The following is a 19,897-nucleotide window of genomic DNA, read 5'->3' on the forward strand; positions in this document are numbered from 1 at the left end:
CCGGGCCGCCCAGCCCCACGCCGGCCCAGCAGCCGCCGCCGCTCGTGCTGCCCCCCGACCTCGCCGACGTGGAGGTGCTCAACCTGGGCAACAATGCCCTGGACGAGCTGCCCGCCGGCCTGGCCCCCGCCCTGGGCAGCCTGCCCCTCCTTCGGGGTCTGGTCCTGCGTCGGAACCGCCTGCCCAAGCTGCCCCCGCTGCTGGGCCAGCTGGGCGCCCGCCTCACCGAGCTGGACGTGAGCCACAACCGACTGGGCGCAGTGGCCGCCGAGGTGCTGAGCGCCCTGCCCCAGCTGCGCAAACTCAATCTCAGCCACAACCAGCTGGTCGACCTGCCTGCCCAGCTGGGCGCCCTGGGCCACCTGGAGGAGCTGGACGTCAGCTTCAACAGGCTCGGCCAGCTGCCCGACGCCCTAGGCCGCCTGAGAGCCCTCCGCACCCTGGACCTGGACCATAACCAGCTCACCGCCTTTCCCCCTCAGCTCCTGCAGCTGGCCACCCTCGAGGAGCTGGACGTGTCTGGCAACCGCTTGCGGGGCCTGCCCGAGGAAATCGGGGCCCTGCGCGCTCTCAAGATCCTCTGGCTTAGCGGGGCTGAGCTGGGCACGCTGCCCCCTGGCTTCTGCCAGCTAGCCAGCCTGGAGAGCCTGATGCTGGACAGCAACGGGCTGCAGGCCCTGCCCGCCCAGTTCAGTAGGCTGCAGCAGCTGAGGATGCTGAACCTCTCCTCCAACCGCTTCGAGGACTTCCCAGGGGCCCTGCTGCCCCTAGCCAGCCTGGAGGAACTCTACCTGAGCCGCAACCGGCTCACGGCAGTGCCGGCCCTGGTCTCGGGCCTGAGCAAGCTGCTCACGCTCTGGTTGGACAATAACCGCATTCGCTACCTGCCTGATTCCATCGTGGAGCTGACGGGTCTGGAAGAGCTGGTGCTCCAGGGAAACCAGATCGCCGTGCTGCCCGACAATTTTGGGCAGCTCTCCCGCGTGGGCCTGTGGAAGGTCAAGGACAACCCGCTCATCCAGCCACCCTATGAGGTCTGCATGAAGGGCATCCCCTACATCGCGGCCTACCAGAAGGAGCTGGCCCACTCCCAGCCTGCCGTGCAGCCCCGGCTCAAGCTGCTGCTCCTGGGCCGCAAGGCCGCAGGCAAGACTTCCCTGCGCAGGTGCCTCACCGAGGGAGAGCGGGAGGAGGGGCCACGGGCAGGTAGGGGCCGAGAGAAGGGCCTGGACCCTGGCCTCGGCCCAAGCCTCAGCAGCAATAAGGGTATCGAAGTGACCAGCTGGACTGCCGATGCAGACCGCGGCTTGCGCTTCATCGTCTATGACTTGGCTGGAGACCAGAGCTACGAAGTCATCCAGCCCTTCTTCCTCTCCCCAGGGGCCCTTTATGTCCTGGTGGTCAACCTGGCCACCTACGAGCCCTCCGGCTTCCCCTCCGCGGTGGGCTCCTTCCTGCACTGCGTGGGGGCCCGGGTGCCGCACGCCGTGGTCTGCATCGTGGGCACCCACGCGGACCTGTGCGGAGAGCGGGAACTGGAGGAAAAGTGCCTGGACATTCACAGACAGATCGCCGTGCAGGAGAAGCAGGACGCGGCGGGCTTGGGCCTCCTGGCCAGCGCCGTGGATGAGGCCCTGGCCCGGGACTTCGAGCTGCGCTGCGCCAGCCCCCACGCGGCCTACTACGGCGTGTCGGACAAGAATCTTCGGAGACGCAAGGCCCAGCTGCAGTACCTGCTGAAGCACCGGCCGCAGATCCTGTCCCCGGTGCTGCCGGTGAGCTGCAGGGCCCCCGCGCAGCTGCAGAGGCTGCGGGCCAAGCTGCTGTCCGTGGCCGAGCACCGAGAGATCTTCCCCAACCTGCACCGTGTGCTGCCGCGCTCCTGGCACGTCCTGGAGGAGCTGCACTTCCAGCGGCCGCAGGCCCAGCGCCTGTGGCTCAGCTGGTGGGACTCGGCGCGCCTGGGCCTGCAGGCCGGCCTGACGGAGGACCGGCTGCAGAGCGCCCTCTGCTACCTGCACGAGAGCGGCAAGCTGCTCTACTTCGAGGACAGCCCCGCCCTCAAGGAACACGTCTTCCACAACCTGCCTCGCCTCATCGACATCCTCAACGTCTTCTTCCAGCGTGATGCCGGCCTGCTGCTTCGGAAGTTGCTTCTCGGGGCCCAGGGCGAGCTGGGGAGCGAGCTGGGGAGCGAGCTGGGGACGCAGAGGGACGGAGGAGGCGCTGCCCTGGCCGGGGGCCTGGGCGCGGGCCAGGACCCTCTGCGGGCAGCCCAGCTGCACCACTATGTGGAGGGCTTCCTCCTGCACGGCCTGCTGCCCGCCCACGTCATCCGGCTGCTGCTACGGCCTCACGTCCAGGCCCCCCAAGACCTCCAGCTGCTGCTGGAGCTGCTGGAGAAGATGGGGCTCTGCTACTGCCTCAACAAGGCCAAGGGCAAGGCCCTGAATGGGGCCTCGGCCTCCTGGTACAAGTTCCCCTGCTACGTGCAGAACGAGGTGCCGCCGGCCGAGGCCTGGATCGACGGCGCGGGGGGCGCTGCTGCCGCGGCGCTGGCGGGGCAGTCCTTCGTGGCCGAGCAGCTGCAGATCCGCTACAGCTTCCCGGTGCTCTTTCCCCCGGGCCTGTTCGCGCGCTACAGCGTCCAGATCAACCGGCACGTGGTGCAGCGCTCGGACGGCAAGTTCCAGATCTGCGCCTACCGCGGAAAGGTGCCCGTGGTGGTGAGCTACCGGCCGGGCCGGGGCGCGCTCCAAGCTGACACCCTGTCCATCGCCAGCCACGCCTCCCTGCCCAACATCTGGACGGCATGGCAGGCCATCACCCCGTTGCTCGAGGAGCTGGACGCGCTGCTTCAGGAGTGGCCCGGCCTCTGCTACACAGTGCACATCCTCTGCTCCAAGTGCCTTAAGAGAGGCTCCCCGAACCCGCACGCCTTCCCAGGTGAGCTCGGGGGCGGGCCGCTGGGGAGGGGGCGCGCCTAGGGCGGCTGTTTTCTGGGAAAGGAGACAGTTTGAGAGAGGTAAGGCTGGACAGGCCGGCCTGAAGGCCAGGACTCTGGGCCTGAAGGTGGGACCAAAGAGCTGGAAGGGGCCTCGGACCTCTTCCCGTCCAACAAGTCCCCATTTTGTACTCAAGGCAGCTGAGGTTCTGAGAAGGAAAGCAGCTTCCCTGAGGTCACCGAGGGCTCGCAGAGTTCGCGTTTTAAGCCTGGAAGGCACATTAGCGGTCATCTGTCTATCCCGCAGATTTTACAGACGGGATGGGGAAACCAGGACAGTTTAGTAACTTGTCCAGAGTCACCCAGATATGTGGGAAAAGGAGTTCAAATCTCATCCCTGGCCTTGGGCAAGTCATGCTCCTAGGCCTCAGTTTCCCCATCTGTAGAAGAAAGGAAGTGACCTTGATGGTCTCAGAAGTCCCTTATAGCTCCAGATCTAAGAACATTTATGTGGTAAGTCACACTCCCGGGCCTCAGTTTCCCCATCTGTAAAAGATGGGGGCTGACTTTCTGGCTCTAGGACCCTATTCTCCTGTCGAGATTTAAGCTCAGGCCCCCAGACTCTAAGTCAGAAGCATTTTCTCCTCCATCACTCTTCCCACCTCCTTCCTTGGCAATTTTCCCAGGACAAATTGTCCTCAGTACCTAAGGCTGGGCCAGCATAAGGTGTAGCTCTAGGCTTGGTGCAGAAGGGAGGGAGCACCAGCACCTGTCTGTGGGTTTGTTTTCCTAAATCCTAAGAGATGTCAGGCCCAGACATTCAGAATAGGTGGTCCTCAAAGCACTGAGCAGAGGTGTTTGGCAGGGTCACCCCCTGTACCTTTTATCGCCCCGTATTTATTGTGTCGCAGGCCAGGAATGCTTCTGTCCCAGATCTGGTGTAATCTAAGCTGTCTTGACCTCAGGCTCTGTGGTTTGGTATTGCCTCCTGCCTTTTCCTGACTAGATTCTGTAAATTCTGACCCCTGCATCAAAAGGCATGTCCTCCTTTTCTTTTGAGCCTCCTGGAGTACCAGAGAAACTTCCTTGGGTGCCTGAGCTGAGGGTGAATGGTTCCAGGAAGGGTAGATTGGGCCCCCTGGGCCTGGCAGGGGATCATTTTCCAGGCACATCTGTGGTCCCAAGCCCAGAGTGGCTAGGAGACCAGGCTGGGGAGCCTGGAGGCTTCCCCTGAGTAGGAGGTGTTGGCAATAGTGTGCAAAGGGGATTTCCTCAGTGTTCTGAGGACTGGCTTTTGGGGAGCTGAAGCCTAGCTTAGCTTTTGTCTTTTGTGCTGTGTGGCCATACTTGCTTGCTTTGAGGGGCCCTGGGTGTGTGCCTGGGGCTGGGAGGGTCATGTGAGAGAGTCAGACACTTGGCTACTTCTTTCTTCCTCCTGCTGCCTCCCAAACCTTTGTGTGCCCATCCTAGGGAAGTGGGGGGAATCCAGGCCTAGGGGTGGCTTTGGGCTTCTTCCACTTGGATGGCCCAAGTCCCATCCTTTTCTGAGAACTACTTTCTTCTAGGGAGGGTCAGAAGGAGTTGACACTGTTCCAAATGCCCTAATCAGAAACATATTTGGATATATCCTAGCCTGTGTTACTGTTGGCCTGCCCCACCCCACCTTGGCCTTGTTTACTGGGCCCTCCTCCTGCTGCATTTAGGGGGCTGAAACCAAAGCTTGTGCCTCCCTGGGTGATCTGTGTCCTCAGCTGAGTGCATGCAAGGGGCCCTCTCCTCTGGGGACTGTGAAGGAACCGGACACAGGCGTTTCCGATGGGCTGCCCCAGATCTGAGTCCAGGCTAATTCATCCCCTGAAAAGGCCTCCAGATTACCAGTTACCTGAGCCTGTGAGATCCTCTGTTATCTCATCCCCACAGCCACCTAAGTCTCTCTTGAATTCCTTCTGCTCTCAGAAGCCAGGCAGGCATTTGTTATCTGTGCCCCAAGGGACCATAGACTGGAGAAAAGAATGGATGTCTGCTCCCTCCTCATAAAGGACCGGCCTGGCTTAAATACCTGCTGTGTGCAGGGCATTGGGGGACAAAGGCATATGGGACAAGGACCCACTCACAAAGAGTTTACAGCCTCATTGTGAGGAGAGGGAACACACACACACACACACACACACACACACACACATATATATATATATATATATATGTGTATATATATATATACACACATGCCTGGAAGACAGGGGAGGGTTCAAGAAATGCCAAGAGGCCCAGGCAAGCTGCCCAGAAAATATGGATGGCAGAGAGATTGCTTTGGAAAGGGGGTGGTGGCAGATTAAGTCAGGAAAGACTTCCTGGGAGAGGTGAATACAGGGGGATTCTTGAAGGAAGGATCAGAATGAAGGGAGGCCACAGCAGCTGGAACCTAGCAGGGGAGAGAGCTGATTCCAGGTATGGAAGATGGGGAACAAAGGTGCCAAGACACATGGGAGTGGGAAGGACCAGTTTGACTGGCATGTAGAGAAGGTGGTGGGAGTCTGGTTGTTAGCCAAATTTACAGCGCCTTGACTTCTGGGATGAGGAGTCAATGGCCTCTTTGGACAACAGTGCGGGGTTTTGAGCAGAGGGCACCCATGGACAGAGGAAGCCCGGAGTTAGGTCCTTGGGCAGCTGTGAGAAAGGCATTGGAGAGGGGAAGGCAGACAGCGAAGGCCTTAGACCAGCCAAGAGGGGCCTCTGATGGCAATCTTGGTGAGAAAAAGTAAGGCTTCAACTGGGGTGGGAATCTGTGGGAATACAGGGGAGGGGACAGATGGAAGAGACATTTCAGAGGTGGGGTTTGGGGGCATGGGTTGGAGAGGAGGTAAGTGAGGCTTCCAACCTGGATGACGACCCTGGACAGAAGTAGGAAAGTTAGGGGGGCTTGGATAGAGAACCCCAAGATAGAACTGGAAAGGATTTTGGAGGTTTCTTAAAAGGAGAAGGAGTCTTAGATATCATTGAAAACACCACTACCCCCATTTTGCAGGTGAGGAAACTGAAACTGACAAAGGTTAAGGGACTTGTCCAGAGTCACATAGCTATGAAATTTCTTAGGCAAGGTTTTCCTGATTCCAAATCCAGCACTCTGTCAACCATATCTAGAGGGAGGTGTCTGATGGAGACTCAGGACTGGAGGTCCTGAAAGAGTTTAGAGCTGGACATAGAGTTTTGGGCGTCATCTGAATGGAGGTAATGATCAAAGTCATGGGAACTGAGGAGATATTGTAAGGAGGAGAGAACAGAAGAAGACTCAGTTCAGGCTCACTCCTGTGGGAGTCCCCATGTTCGAGGGGCAGGAAAGAGCTGAAGATCAGAAAAGGAGACAGAGAAGCATCGAGTGTTTAAGTAGGAGAAGCAAGAGACAGCCAGAGAGATGCGGCAGGAGAGAGTAGCCTGATGGGTCCCAGCAAGGGGGCTGTGGCTGGGAGCGCCCCCATGCCAGCTGGGCTTGTGGCCGAGAGACTCTCCAGACAACCCCCTCAAGCCCAAGGCTGCTAAGCAATCCGATTCCCTTTTTTAAAGAGAACCTACTGTGTGCCAGGAGCAGCGGTCAAAGACAAAGCTGGGTGCAGTCTTGGTTCTCAGGAAGCTTGGGCAGAGAATGGGCTACAACATGTAAAGGGACATATCTGTGTCTAGCTCTCTCCACATCCATACCATCCGTATATAAATAGATGCTGATCTATGCATGTGCATGCATTTCAGGAGGGACGCGTGAGTCAGGGGAACCAGCCCTGGTTTCCTGGTGCGTGAGCTAAGCTTTCAGTGGAAGCTCAGAATTCTCAGAAGTGGGGCAGAGCTTGCCAGGGCATTACCAATGAGGCCGTAGGTGGCCATTGGGAGTCCTTGGTGGACTGCGACATGAGGGGTCTGGATGCTGCTCATTGCACCAGTGCCCAAAAAGCAAGTTCGGGGTCTTCGTGTCTTCTCCCTTTCCCTTTCCCATCCATGGGCGGTCTTTGCAGGTAGCACTAAATCTGAATAGGAAGCAGGGACTTTTTCTCATGGGACTTTTGCAAGAGGTAAATGAACATTTGGTTGAAAAATCTTGATGTGATGAGGTTGCTGGGGTGGGAGCAAAGTGTGGGTTCTTTGTACAGTTCTGTGCATGGATTTCTGCCTCATTTGCTCTGGCCAGAGAGTGAGGGGTCCTCTCTCCTTTCTGTAAGTGGGAAAAATAATGAAGGAAAGAGTTGTAGAAAGGGAGCGAGGACTTCTCTATTTTCCATTAAAGCAAGGACAAGCTGGGCCAGAGTAACCCACTGGAACTGTGCTAGGCCTGTCTCCCTCTCTGCTATTTCCAAAGTGATTGTCATCATTCTCACTCTGCTGGGATGGGGGGAAGGGCTGTCAAATGTTCAAGTGCAAAAAAGACAAAAAAAAAAAAAAAGCCCACGTCACTTTCCTCATCATGAGGGCTTCGGAGTGACCAGAGCTTTGGTCCCTGCTCTGCTGACAGTAATCGTAATAGATGGCAGACATTTCTGTGATGTTTTCAAATTTGCCCAGTACCTTGCACACTTATCCCATCTGAGCCCCTGCTTTGTCTGTGTGACCTTGAGCAAGTCCGTTCCTTTGTCTTGGCCAAAGGGAGGTGGGGAAGGGCATGTGTTAAGCACCTACTGTGTGCCAAGCGCTCTTTAGTAAAGCCCCTGAGCCTCTCCTGGAACCATTGTTCAGGACCCTCACCTTGTCTATCTCTATAAAAGACCATTAGCAGTAGTTACCATTTATTTAAGTGCTTAAGATAAATGTGCTTGCTTTCCTGGGATTTGGGGAAAGAGCTCTCCATCAGGGTTCCAGTCCTGTCCCTAGGACCCTAGATAAGTGACAGCCCCTGTCAGGGCCTCAGCTTTCTTGTCTGTAAAATGGCAGGGTGGGTGACTGCCCAGGGGCCCTGCAGCTCTGAATCCAGAGGATCCTGAGGGGGAACTGGGGGTTCTGGGGATGCTTAGGGAACAAAACCATTGCCTGCTGCCTGGATTTTTGGCAGGGGGCAACACGAGTCCTGGTGAACACTTTGCAGCGGCTCTCAATTTTTAAAATTCAGCACTGCTCTGAGGACTGGGCTGTCTAGGGAGCAGTGAGCAGACCCCAAAGGGGAAAAGGATGCTTCAGAACTGAGACAGACTGAGGAAGACGGCCACATGAGGGGTTCTTCCCTTGTCTCTATTTCTGATCCAGGCCACTTGCTAATAACATGAACTTGAGCATGACCCATCCCTCTCTGGACCTCAGTTTCCTCCTCTGTAAAACAAGGCAGTGAGCTGGCTGACTGTGCCGAGCCCTTGATCCTGGGATCACAGGATGGGTGAAGCCCCTACCAGATGCCAGTGCACCGTTATGCTGGTGCACAACCCAGACCCTGCTCCCAGGTCCCTCTGGACACTTTACCTTACTCCCCTCCTCCCACACCTACTGCCCCCTCTTTTCCTGCATCTCGGTTACATGTGAGTGTGTCCCCATAAGTTCCTATGGGCAGGGAGAATTAACATTTTAAAAAGAGAGAAAAGTGAATGACCTGTCATATTTTGATTTGGATTACCTTTGTATAATAGCAGAATGGTATAGTGTATAGGGATCTGGCCTTGGAGCCAGGAAGGCCTGAGTTCAAATCCTATCACTGATACATCCTGGTTTGTGACCCTGAGCAAGTCACACACCAGTGGAGCTCCAGGACCCTCCCTGTGTCTGGAGGTTGCAGAGAAAGCTCCGTCCTGAATTGGTAGAGGGAGTTTCCTCCTCAGGAGCTCCCTATAGTGATGACCTGGCAGGTCCTGTCCCTGTCCCTGTACCATTCATCCGTACACCTATCTTGTCTCCCTCAGCCTCACAAGGGCAGGATGGGTGTCTTAGACAAACTGTGTCTCCTTCGGTTTCCAGATCAGGGCTCTGGACTCAGAACATGCCTAAGGAATTACTGTTGGCTTCAGGGAATTTTTGAAACTTTTTGGTAGTTTCATGAATTATTTTTTCTCTTGTTTTTTGTAGGGGTTTTTTTTTTTTGCTTTTTGGGGGGTAATTGGGGTTAAGTGACTTGCCCAAGGTCACACGGCTAATAAGTGTTAAGTGTCTGAGACTGGATTTGAACTCAGGTACCTCTGACTCCAGGGCCAGTGCTCTATTCACTGCCACCTAGCCAACTCTTTCTTTTGTATTTTTAAAAAATTCTTTCTTATAAGGATTGACTGGAAGGGTTCGAAGGAGAGATACAGAGGGAAAGCTAGGAGATGTCAGAACGAAAGATCGATAGAGCCTATTTTTAAAATGCCAAAAAAAAGCCTGCTGAATAAATTCACAGCAGCCAGCCTTCCCTGAGCTCCCAGGCAGCCGGGCCTTCCCTCTGCTAAGCTCCGCTCTGGGCTCTTTATCTGTGCCTGTCCTAAGGTGCCCACCAAGTGCCCCCACCCTCTGCCTTGCACTGGGCCTCTTCAGGGCCACAGGTCTCATCCCCCTGCCGGAGTGTGTGCCCCTGGAGGACAGGCTGGGCAAGTGGCCTGGATGCATTCTGGAAACTGTCGTCCCATCAGAGTCCAGGGTCTGCACACACGTTTGTTGAATGACTAAGAGTACGTAGCTTTGTTGATTGAGGGTGGGGTTCCCCGAGGTGTGCACTCTCACCAGGCCTGGCAGCCCCCTTCTGCTCACTCCCCTTCCCGCCCCTTTCCCCAGTGGCGCCCCATTCACAAGGACAGTGCTGCTTGTCCTTCCCTTCCCTGAATGGCTCTCTTAGTTTGACTAATGAAGCAAAAGAGGTGAGGGTCTTCCTCCACTTACGTTCCACTGGGGCCGGAGTCCAACCGCTGCCGGTGACCTATAAAACAGCCGCTGCCCTCTTTCTTGGGTTCTCCCAGGGCTGTCCCTCTGGTTTCTTGACCCTGTTGTGTTTGGGCCCTCTACCACCCTGCTCTCTTTGCCCTGTAGATGTGGCTCTAGGCTCTCGGGAGCCTCAGGCCATGGTCTGTGTGGCCAGCCTGAGGAAGGGTCTAGCTGAGGACGTGTGTGGGGGGGTGGAAGGGTGCCGCTGGGTGATGGATTTTTTGCCAACAGGAATTCACAAACCAAAGAAAATGACAAAGTGGCCCCCAGTCCCAGAGTGCCCCTTTGGCTTCCATAGTGAGCCTGACAGCTAGGCAGAGCATGCCGAGGTCCCACAGCTCTTAGACCTTGACCAACACGGAGTGAGTGCCCGCCCCCAAGTCTTCATGAGGTTTTGAGGTGCTGAAGGTGACTTTGGGGAAACAGTGTGTTAACTGTGGGGACTCTGGATGTGATGCCTTTGTCCAATGTCCACCCAGAAGGACTGGATCACCTCACCCTTGATGACGAGGCCAGGGGGAGATTTCACTCGTTCCTCCAGGACAGCTGGTTTTGTGGCCTCTCTGTCCAAAGGTCACATCCCTGGGTCATCTTGCGTTGCAGTGGTCCCGATAGGAATGTGCAAAAATGCAGAAGTAATTACAATTTGTGCCACCACAGCTGTTGGAGAAAATGAGGAGGGAGAGAGTGACAAAGAACTGGAGAAAGCTTCCCATTTGTAATCACCACTCAGCCGCCATCGTTAGGTACGGCATTGCAAAGGTGGGCATAGGGGAGGGGGACAAAAGCGGGAAGGGGAGCTCGTGCCTCATAGGAAGCCTGGTACCTTATCTCATGAATACTTTCTTCTGACTTGGAGAGTCAGGAGATGCTGATGGGCCCAGAAGAAACCCAGTAGCTTCACAGCAAATGAAATTGTTTGGATTTTAAGTGACATTTTAACAGAGAAAGGGATCATTTTGGGATCAGCTATCCACGGGAGTCAGACTGTCAGCTTGTCGGAGCAAAAATTAAAATCTCCACCAAATTGGAATAAAGAATAAAGATGTTTAACTGAAGCATTTCCTACCTGCCCATCTGAACAAGGGAAATGGGCACAGGCAAATTAAGTGACCATCGGCATTTTCTAGGGAAGCTTAAGCCTTGTGACTTGGTCACCCCAACAAGAACAGGTGACCCCAGAAACTGCCTTGGCTTCATTACCAAGAGCTCAGAGGTGGCTCCCCAAGGCATCTCTAGTTTTGATCATAAACTCATTTGTAAAAGCTTATGGAGAAAGGTCACTGAAAAAGTAAGAAATCGAGGAAGGAAAATGAAATTTACGGAAAGCTTGGGGAGAAGCTGGACTGAGCCAGGTCATTCATTAAATGCTTACTAAGTGCCAGACACTGGGAACATAGTATAAGTGAGCAAGACTGTCCCTGGCCTCAATGAGCTTCCAATCTAATGGGGAGACAATTCAGAAATGAGAGCTGGAAAGGAGAGGGGGCAAGGCCAGGGACCAGCGGGGGTGGGGGAGGTAGAAGCCTGGCTCTGGGCAAGGTGAGGCCAGGGCTTGTTGACCCATTGACATAAACTAAGCTGAGCAGAGGATCTCCTTGGTGTTGGGGACGTTTGTGACAGACCTTCCATAGCAGATGACATCCATAGGGAGTGTAGCACTTTATCCCCCAAGAATTATGCAGGGAAGCCTAGGAAGGCTGTCATCAGAGAAGACTGTGGGAGACTAGGAGATGGGTGGTCATGGAGAGGAGAGCAGGGGAACAGCCGGACAGCCCCTGCATCTCACCCAGGAGATCCAGAGGGGAGCCCCGCTGCCTCGGGGGCTCTGTGTAAGGATCAGGAGACAACAGGGAGCTCTGGGAGGGCTTAGAGCAGGGGAGTGCTTGGATGGACATGGTCATGTTATGGAGGATGGATGGAGGAGAGAGTGAAGGCTGGAGGGCCTGTGGGGGGGCGGGGAGAGGAGTCTTCCTCCCCTGGGTTCTCCAATGTGACTCCTCTCCATCCCCAAGGATGGTGACAGGTCTCCCAGGATCCCCCATAGCAGCCATGGCCATGGCAGTGACTGGCCAGGGCCACTCTCCCTGAGTGTATGGGCCCAGAGGCCAATAGCTCAGGTCTATTCACAGGCCTTTTTGCACCTTCTCTCACAAGGCAGGATTCAGGCCAAACTGAACCTGGAGGCAGCCCCAGTGAGTGACTCACCTCCCTGGCAGGCCTGGCCATAGCATCAGTGCCTGGAGCCAACGGGTCTGAGCTTGCCAGGACGGCAGGGAGGGAAAGAGAAGAGCATCAGGCTTTGGGAAGGTTTGCTTCTCAGCACAGGGAGGGACTTGGGGGAGACTGTGTAAGGAGAAGCCCTCTGCAAAATTTCTTTTGGAATTAGAGAGAGATAGAGGCAGACTGGGAGAAAGGGAGAGAGACAGAAACTTGGAGACAGACAGAGACAAACAGAGAGATATCTATTTTGTGGCCCAAGGGAAATCTGCCCATTGATGTCAGCAGAGGCAAGATGGGCCTGCCCAGGAGGGAGTGAGCTTTCCCTCATTACAAGGCTCCATATAAAGGCCAGGGGACTTCTTGGCCCATAGGGATGTTGGAGAGAGAGCTTTGACTAGCTATAGGCTGGACTAGAAGCTTTTGAGGTCCTCTTGGACCTGGAGAGGGGGTGATTCTATGAGTAGAGGGACAGTCTGAATAGGAGATTGGCCAGTAGGGGAAGGAGGGGTTGGTGGCCCTGACTTAGAAGACGCTGGTTCACAAAGACCAGAAACATCCTTCCTGTTTCACTAAGGATGGCGTCCTTGGCAGCATGCTTGAGCCCACCTGCCCCCTTCACTAATGCTTGGCGGTGCATTGTACAACAGGGCTAGGCTGGGGAAGGGAAGGCTAGAGGAAGGGGAAGGGAACCATCGTTCTCTCCCAGGGTTTCTTGGGTGTGACTCCCAGCCCATGAGCTGTGCTAGAGAATGGTGCCCCCTGCCAGGTAGACCAGGCCTCCATGGCTCACCTCCTCTGCCAAGGCAAGACTTGGCCTGGGGATTTCCTGGCTCTGAGGTAAGGTCCGGATGCTCTCAGCGCCTTCTGAGAAGGCTGCAGCTGTTTCCTCTGCCAAGGGGGCAGAGAGCCGATTGCCCTATATCTGGCAGGCCCTGCCAGAAACTGCAAACTCACTGTGCCTTTCAGTAAAGCCCCCCATGCTAGGCCCTGGAGGAGTCCCACAGACCCAAGAGAAAGGGGCCCTACCCTCAGGAGGGCTACAATTGTAGCCTTGCGTTCCCATTGGGACTGATGCTCAAACACCAATTGGCAGGGCTATCATAGAGAGGGCCTCCTTGTCCAGGTTGGGGGGTAGGTGGGAAATGTAGCTGAGCAAACTCAGAGGTCCTCTCTGACCTCAGAAAGATCAGTGATTGCAGGGAGGTCCTTGGTTTCCCCAACAGGGATTGGGGGCCTAGACACAAACAATGGGCCAGTTGGTCCCCAGGCTTCTTGTAGCCAGCCTCCGGGGCTGTTTGGCTGGGCTGTCCTCTGATAAGGGCTTCCTCCTCTGTAAGAGCCGTGGGGAGGGCAGTGCCCTGTGCAGCTTCCTGAGCTACCTTGGGGAGGAAGTCAGCCTTATTTTCTGGAACCCTCGTCCCCCAGACCCTCTCCCCACCAGGAGCTGGAATGTCTCCAGCAGAGCAGGTCTTCCCGTTTGGCTGAGGAACGGGGTATATGATGGGGAGTCCTGTGGGAACAGTCTGGAGAGCCGTTCTCCTTTATGCTTAGCCTCCTAAGTGACCTCCCTGCCTCCAGGCTGTGCTCTCCCATCCCTCCTCACACAAAGAGGAATTTATTTCTAGAGCACAGACCGGCCATTCACTGCCGTGCTCCACACTACCGTGCAGGGCTCCCTATTACCTTTGGGGCCAAACGCAAATGGTTCTGTTTGGCATTAAAAGCCCTTCACAACCTGCTTCAAGCCCACCTTTCCAGCCTCATTACGAGGCATTCCAGCACCTGTGAGCCTCCACAATCCTGCCAAATTTCTGGCTTTTCACACACAATTCTCACACATCTCCCACCTCCTTGCCTTTGCACAAACGGTCTCCCTTGCCAGGAATGCCCTCTAGCCTCACTTCTGCCTCTCAGAATCCCTAGTTTCCTTCAAAGCTCTGCTCAGCCTTTCTTGATCTCTCTGGCTGCTGCTACCTTCTCACCCCTGCCCCTAAAATACACTGAATTTATTTTATATATTCTTTTGTATGTATTTGTGGTCTCCCCTAATAAGTGGAGCAAGAATGAGTCCCATTATTATCCTCTCCCTACCCTTTTTGGTCTGAAATGGTCATGTCGTTATTATAAAGAACTCCCAGTATGGAAAACTCCCTCTAGTGATACAAGTAAGCAGCTCCTGGTAACCTGGGTCCTAGCACCAGAAGCCACCCAGAACACCTCCCCCCACTTGACAGGTGAAGATACATGAAAAATAAATCCCAAGTGTTGGGGGAAGGACCAGGGACTAGCAGTACTTAGGCGGCTGTGGTTACCAAGAGGTCAAGGGGAGGCCCAAGTGCCTTCCAGGCACAGGGCACAGCCTGTACAAAGGCATGGGGGAAGGAAACGAGTGCCAGGTACAGGGACAGCAGTCATCTAGTTGGGTGGGAATATAGGGGATGTGAGGGAAAGGAATGTGCACTCAGCCTGGCCCCACACTGAAGGATTTCAAATATTTTGTCCTTGCAGTAACTGGAACCCACTGCAGGTTTTTGAGTGAGGGAACCATGTGGTCAGCCCTGGGCTTTAAGAACATGGATTTGGCAGCTATGGGAAGGAGGGCTCAGAGAGGGCACTAGCTCCAGCTGGGGTCCATGGGAGGGGAAGCTGCTGGGGACTTTGGGCTGTGGCCAGACCCCCAAATGGAGAAGGATTCTGATGGCAGTAGGATGGCAGCCTATTGGACCCAGAGCCTTCCTCATAGAACAAACACCAAGGCTGGAGTATGTTTAGTCATGAGATGACCCACAGCCTCCCTTTGGTTCCAGTTCATCAGTCTTCCCAGCTCCTTAGGCCACGTGAGAATCAGGGCATGTTCCACTCATTGGGAATTTCCATGTGAACTATGGCCCACAGCATGCCAGGAGGGAGAGACAGAGGCTCTGATAGTCCCAGAACCCATTTCTGATTGTGTCCAGTGACCTTGCACAGCAAAATTTACAGAATGATTCTCTGGGTTAAAATGTCTCTGCCGTCTCTTTTTCCATGCAGCCTCAGGAAAGGGAAGGGACCAAACCATAGAAACCATTTGCCTTGGGTTTCTCATTTTCTAGATCAGTGGAGGCCCAGAGACCTTGAGTGGCCTGTCCAAGGGGAGCCAAGAGAAAGGCCAGACTAAGATGTTAGTGCTCTCGACTCTGAACTTAGTGTCTCTACCCCATAATGTGTTCTTTGCAAAGTGCAGCAAAGCCGCTGGCATTTGTGGTTTTAAAGATGATTTTTCTTCTCATCTGTGAGCTCATTTCGTCTCTGAAGAGGAGAATGGTGCTGAACTTTCTTCCTGACTTGACTCTGTGGGTCCCAGACTGATTGAGTCCCCATAATGGGGTGCCATGTGGGTTTCAGAGCAAGGCAGGGGGAAGAAAGGCCTTTCTTGCTGGGGAGAGCTTCTCTGGAACTCCCAGACCCATTGGTGGCTTGCCTTCTTGTAGTCATGGCTGGTCTTAGCTCATAGACGCCCAGCACAGAGACCCAGGTGCCAGAAAACTCCTTCTGCTACTTTTTTATACAGCTGCCCAGATCTAGCTCCTCTCACAGTATCTGCCAAGTCTAGGAGTGATGGCTCAGCTCAGCCATATCAGATGCTCTTGTTTAAAGTCAATCAACAATAAGCCCAGTAGAATCTTGTGCTTTCATGCACTTGCTGTACTTTTCATTCAACTGCCCACCCGAGATTACATGTGGGACTGAGGTATCTGATTCTAAATGTGGCACATCCCCTGTTACTGATGAAGTCAAGACAGGGTGACAAGCATTGAGTAAGCCCCAGTGAGGGGTCAGGTCCTGTGCATAGGGCTGGGGGTTCAGATGTAGGCAAAAAGTCCATCCCTGAGCCCGAGGAGCTCCCATCCTAATGAGGACAGACAGTGCCCAGAAGCGAAAAGTGAGGTGGGGAGGGAAGGGAAGAGAGGGGCATGGAGAGTCAGGAGCAGAGCCAGGAAGGAAGGCAGAGCTAGCAGGAAACAGTCTGGTGGAAATCCTCACGAGCATTTCCCATTTTCCGTCTCTTCCTCGTCCTCCTGCCAGCTTCTCTGTTCTTCCTTTGCTCCTCGTCATTCCGAGGCAGGTGGGTGACACTGCGGAGAGAGACCGGAGCCTCTGCGAGCCTGGGCCGGTCACTGAATCTCTGTCTCCTCTGTTTCTTCATCTCTAAAATGGGGGGAATGTAATACCACCTATGTCCTGAGGTTGTGGTGAGAATGAAAGGAGACAATATTTGTCAAGTGCTTTGCAAGCCTTAAGGAACTGTACACGTTTTAGGTACCACTGTCATTATCATCATTTCATGAGGCTGTGCTGCCCGTGATGTTCCACCCTCCCCCCATGGGACTTTGTAAATGCATTTTTATTCTAAATGGGTGTTGTTCTGGCTGCTCCCCTTTGCAAAGAGATCGAGTATCTGGGCTCCCCTGACCTCCTTACTGTAGGGACTGCTACATGTCCATTGGACCTCCATACACAATGGGAGGGAGCCACGCTGATATCTGCTTATTTTTTATTTCATCAGTAGCTTGTTTACGTGGGTCAGGTCCAAACTGTTTTCATTGCTGATCATATCTACTCGTTTCCATTCTTCTAATTTGCTGTCGTTCTTGGTCACTGGGCCAAGAAATGGACAGTCTGAGTGGGCACTGACCCCTAGCTCTGCCCCGCACCTCAGTGATCAGCTGGCTACAGCTCTGGTGTGTTAGATAGCCCCCTTGGTTTTTAAGGATGAGTTCCTGTGATCGCCACGTACAGCTCCTCTGGTCTCTCTCAGAGCAAGTCTTCACCATCTATGGATGGGAAGCTTCTAGGCGCCACTTCTTTCCAGCATTTTTCACCCTCCCCTATGCCCACCTTTGCACTGTCGTGAGTGATATTAAGACATACCTGGATTTAATTTGGAGGGTTTCATCAAGGTTTCTGTGGCATTTCTCTGCCTCTTCCTCCTTGGGCATAGACTTTGGCAAGTAAGCTGCCATTATATTCATGGGAGATCTTTTCTCAAACACTTTCTAGAGCATTGCTATGACCACTGACTAAGCATTGAGTAGAGCTAAGCTTCTCGTTGCCTTGCAATGAACAATAAAACCAGCTCCAGGAACATGAGTGCAGGGTGAGAAATTATGAATGTGAAGAAAATGGGAAGACATGAATGAAGGAGGAATGATGGGGCATTTGTTGTGTGCCTGACACCAGGCTAAACACTAGGGATAAAACACGAGCCACAAGACCACAGTCCCTGCTCTCCAGAGGCTTACATTACAGTGGGAGGAGATAACACCTAAGGGGGTACAAGTGTGTATGTTGGGGACAGCCTGGTCCTGGGCAGGATAAGGCAAAAGCCCATCCCTCAGAGACCAGGATGGTTCCAGGACTGACGTGACCTGAAATAGAACAAAGCCAACAGAACTGGTTCAACAGCGTGTGTAGTGACCACAACCATGTAAATGGAAAGCACAGAAGGAAGAAAGGGAGAGTGGACTCTGCCTAATTACAGCCGCTGAGGAGAGCTGAGGAAGTGCAGAGGTGGGGGTGTATGGGTGCAGAATACTGTCTACAGAGTCTGAGGCGATTTGGCTGCTTGCTTTTTCAAAGTTTTGTTACAAAGGATGGCTTTCCGGGCCAGGAAAGACAGATTCAAAAATGTTCAGATGAAGGACATCAGTACAAGTAAAGGAAGAAGGCCTAAACCTGTGGTCTCCTTGACCTCAGTGAGCTCCAAATTCCCAGTCTCTGGGTTACATTAATAGTGATGGTGTCAGGATGGCTGTAATTCAGCTCGTTAGGTACTCAGTGACTCACTTCTTGGACAAAAGTCTCTCATTTAGGGCACCAGCTGCCGAACTAAGACTTGAAGATGGTCTAAAGATGTTGTCCTTTCCCACCATTCTTCCCACATCATGCAGAGGCAAGGAAAGGCAGCGACCTTACAGGACCCTGTATTTTTTTTCATGGGCTCCCTGGGCAAAGAACCAAGTGGCCAGTCTAGGAGGGAGGAATGGTAGTGAGTTTAACTGGTCCTTGGAAAGCGGATTTCACACGTGCCTGGGACCATCCTAAAGACTTTCCAGCTTGGTTGGACCTCCCAGAGCTTGTGCAAGACTGGAATGGCTTTGAAGGACCATAAGCCCCTCCATGGCAAGGTGCAGCATCAGAACAAGGCTCTGGTAGATTCTGGCCATGGTCCAACTCAAGGAAATATACAACAGGACCGTGTAGAGAACCGGGACAAGCTGATGGTGATGGCCGTGATGGCTGCAGCCTCAGGTTGAGGTCGAAGGCTGATTGTCGAGAGCAAGGCTGTGGCCCAGCGAGGGGAGGGGTCTCCCAGCGAGGGGAGGGATGCCTTTAAGAGCCTGCCCTGATTCTCCAGAGTGAATCTGAAGACCAGCAGTAGTGAGAGCATGGAACGATCCCACCGCCCCATGGTGGAAGGGGGAAGGCTTGAGGGCAGGAGCAGCTGGGGAACGAGTGGGCTCTTCTCCAGGAAACAGGCATTAAATTAGATCCTGGACTTTTGCCCTGTAATCCCTCACCAGGCAGAGCACTGTCATTGTTGCCACTGAAGATCAACAGTGCTCAGCATTCATTATTAAAGATCAGAGTGGAATGTCTAGCAGGAAGATCAAGAAGGTTTTATTTTTCCTTTCTGCAGGACAAATGTAAACCAGTGGGTGTAGTAAAGTGTCACCCTGTACCCACCGTGAAAAGATGCCCTTTGTTCATGGTGAGGGATTAGGGGCCACTGGAAGCCTGGTTTTCTCTGGGGGGGACTCCTGTCCTCTGGTCTCTGTGGCTGGGGGTGGGGGAAGTAATGAAGGGGAGGGATCAGCAGCAAGATATGATAGAAGAGATGCTCACCTCAGAATGAGAAAGCTGTGAGTTCAAATACTGTCTTTGACACCCACTACTGGCCATGGGCAAGCCATTTAACCTCTCTGTGCCTCAGTTTCCCCATCTGTAAGACAGGGAGAAAAGTGAAAGCTCTGCCAGGCCTCCTGGATTGTTATGAGGAAAGCACTTTCTGAACTTTCCAGCTGCTGGGGACCTTCCTCTAGGTCTCTTGATGGTACACGGTAGTCCCCAGGGCTGCCACCAGTCTCATCCCAACCCCCAGACCCATCCCATGGGAGCTCCACCGGGGGTCTGGAGCTTCCCTCTGCACTTTCACTCAGAAACCTCACCTCCTTCGAGGTCATGTCATATCACAGATAAGTGCAAAGTACAGTGATTTGACTGATCTGTTCACCCCAACAAACCCACATAGCAAAACTAGCCATGTGGAGCTGAGGGGAGGAGCTTCTCCTGGACCCTCATGGAGAAGGCTGCTGGTCACTGGGCCAGATTCAGAAAGGGGCCAGACCCTGGCCTCCTCTGCCTTCCTTGCAATCAGTGATCAGGCCAGCCCAGAGCCCACAAGCCTGGCCAGGCAGCACCGTCGCACCGTACTTGGCACAGAGGAAGTATTCCACTGTTGCCTGTCTAATCATTCATTCATTCTCCACATTTGTCTTGCCCTGTACAGATCCTGTTCCCAGGCCCCTGCTAGCTCCCAATCACATTGTGCTTTTTTCTTAAGATGTACCTGGATTGTCATCTTCTCCATCCTGATAACCTGTCCTCATCCTTGAGGACTTGGAAGAGAGGAAGAAAGGAAAGAAGGAAGGAAGGAAGGAAGGAAGGAAGGAAGGAAGGAAGGAAGGAAGGAAGGAGGAAAGGAAGGAAGGAAGAAAACATAGAAAGAAAGAGAGGAAGGAAGGAAGAAAAAAGAAAGAGGAAGGAAGGAAGGAAGGAGGAAAGGAAGGAAGGAAGAAAACATAGAAAGAAAGAGAGGAAGGAAGGAAGAAA

General features: G+C 53.8%; 1 protein-coding gene across 1 annotated transcript in view; it reads left to right on the forward strand.

Annotated features, from left to right (window-relative positions):
- Positions 1-2: 2 nt before the first annotated feature.
- The window catches only part of MFHAS1 (multifunctional ROCO family signaling regulator 1), a gene marked incomplete at its 5' end in the record, with an annotated part of 43,697 nt that continues 23,802 nt past the window's right edge, over positions 3-19,897 (forward strand). Inside the window, one exon of the mRNA XM_069104853.1 lies at positions 3-2,946. Within this exon, the coding sequence (XP_068960954.1) occupies positions 3-2,946 (2,944 nt within the window). The remainder of the gene's footprint in view (positions 2,947-19,897) is intronic.

Source organism: Petaurus breviceps, unplaced genomic scaffold (assembly GCF_028583685.1).
Source record: "Petaurus breviceps papuanus isolate PSGF00001 unplaced genomic scaffold, PetGlider_PUasm1.0 689, whole genome shotgun sequence".
Taxonomy (NCBI): domain Eukaryota; kingdom Metazoa; phylum Chordata; class Mammalia; order Diprotodontia; family Petauridae; genus Petaurus; species Petaurus breviceps.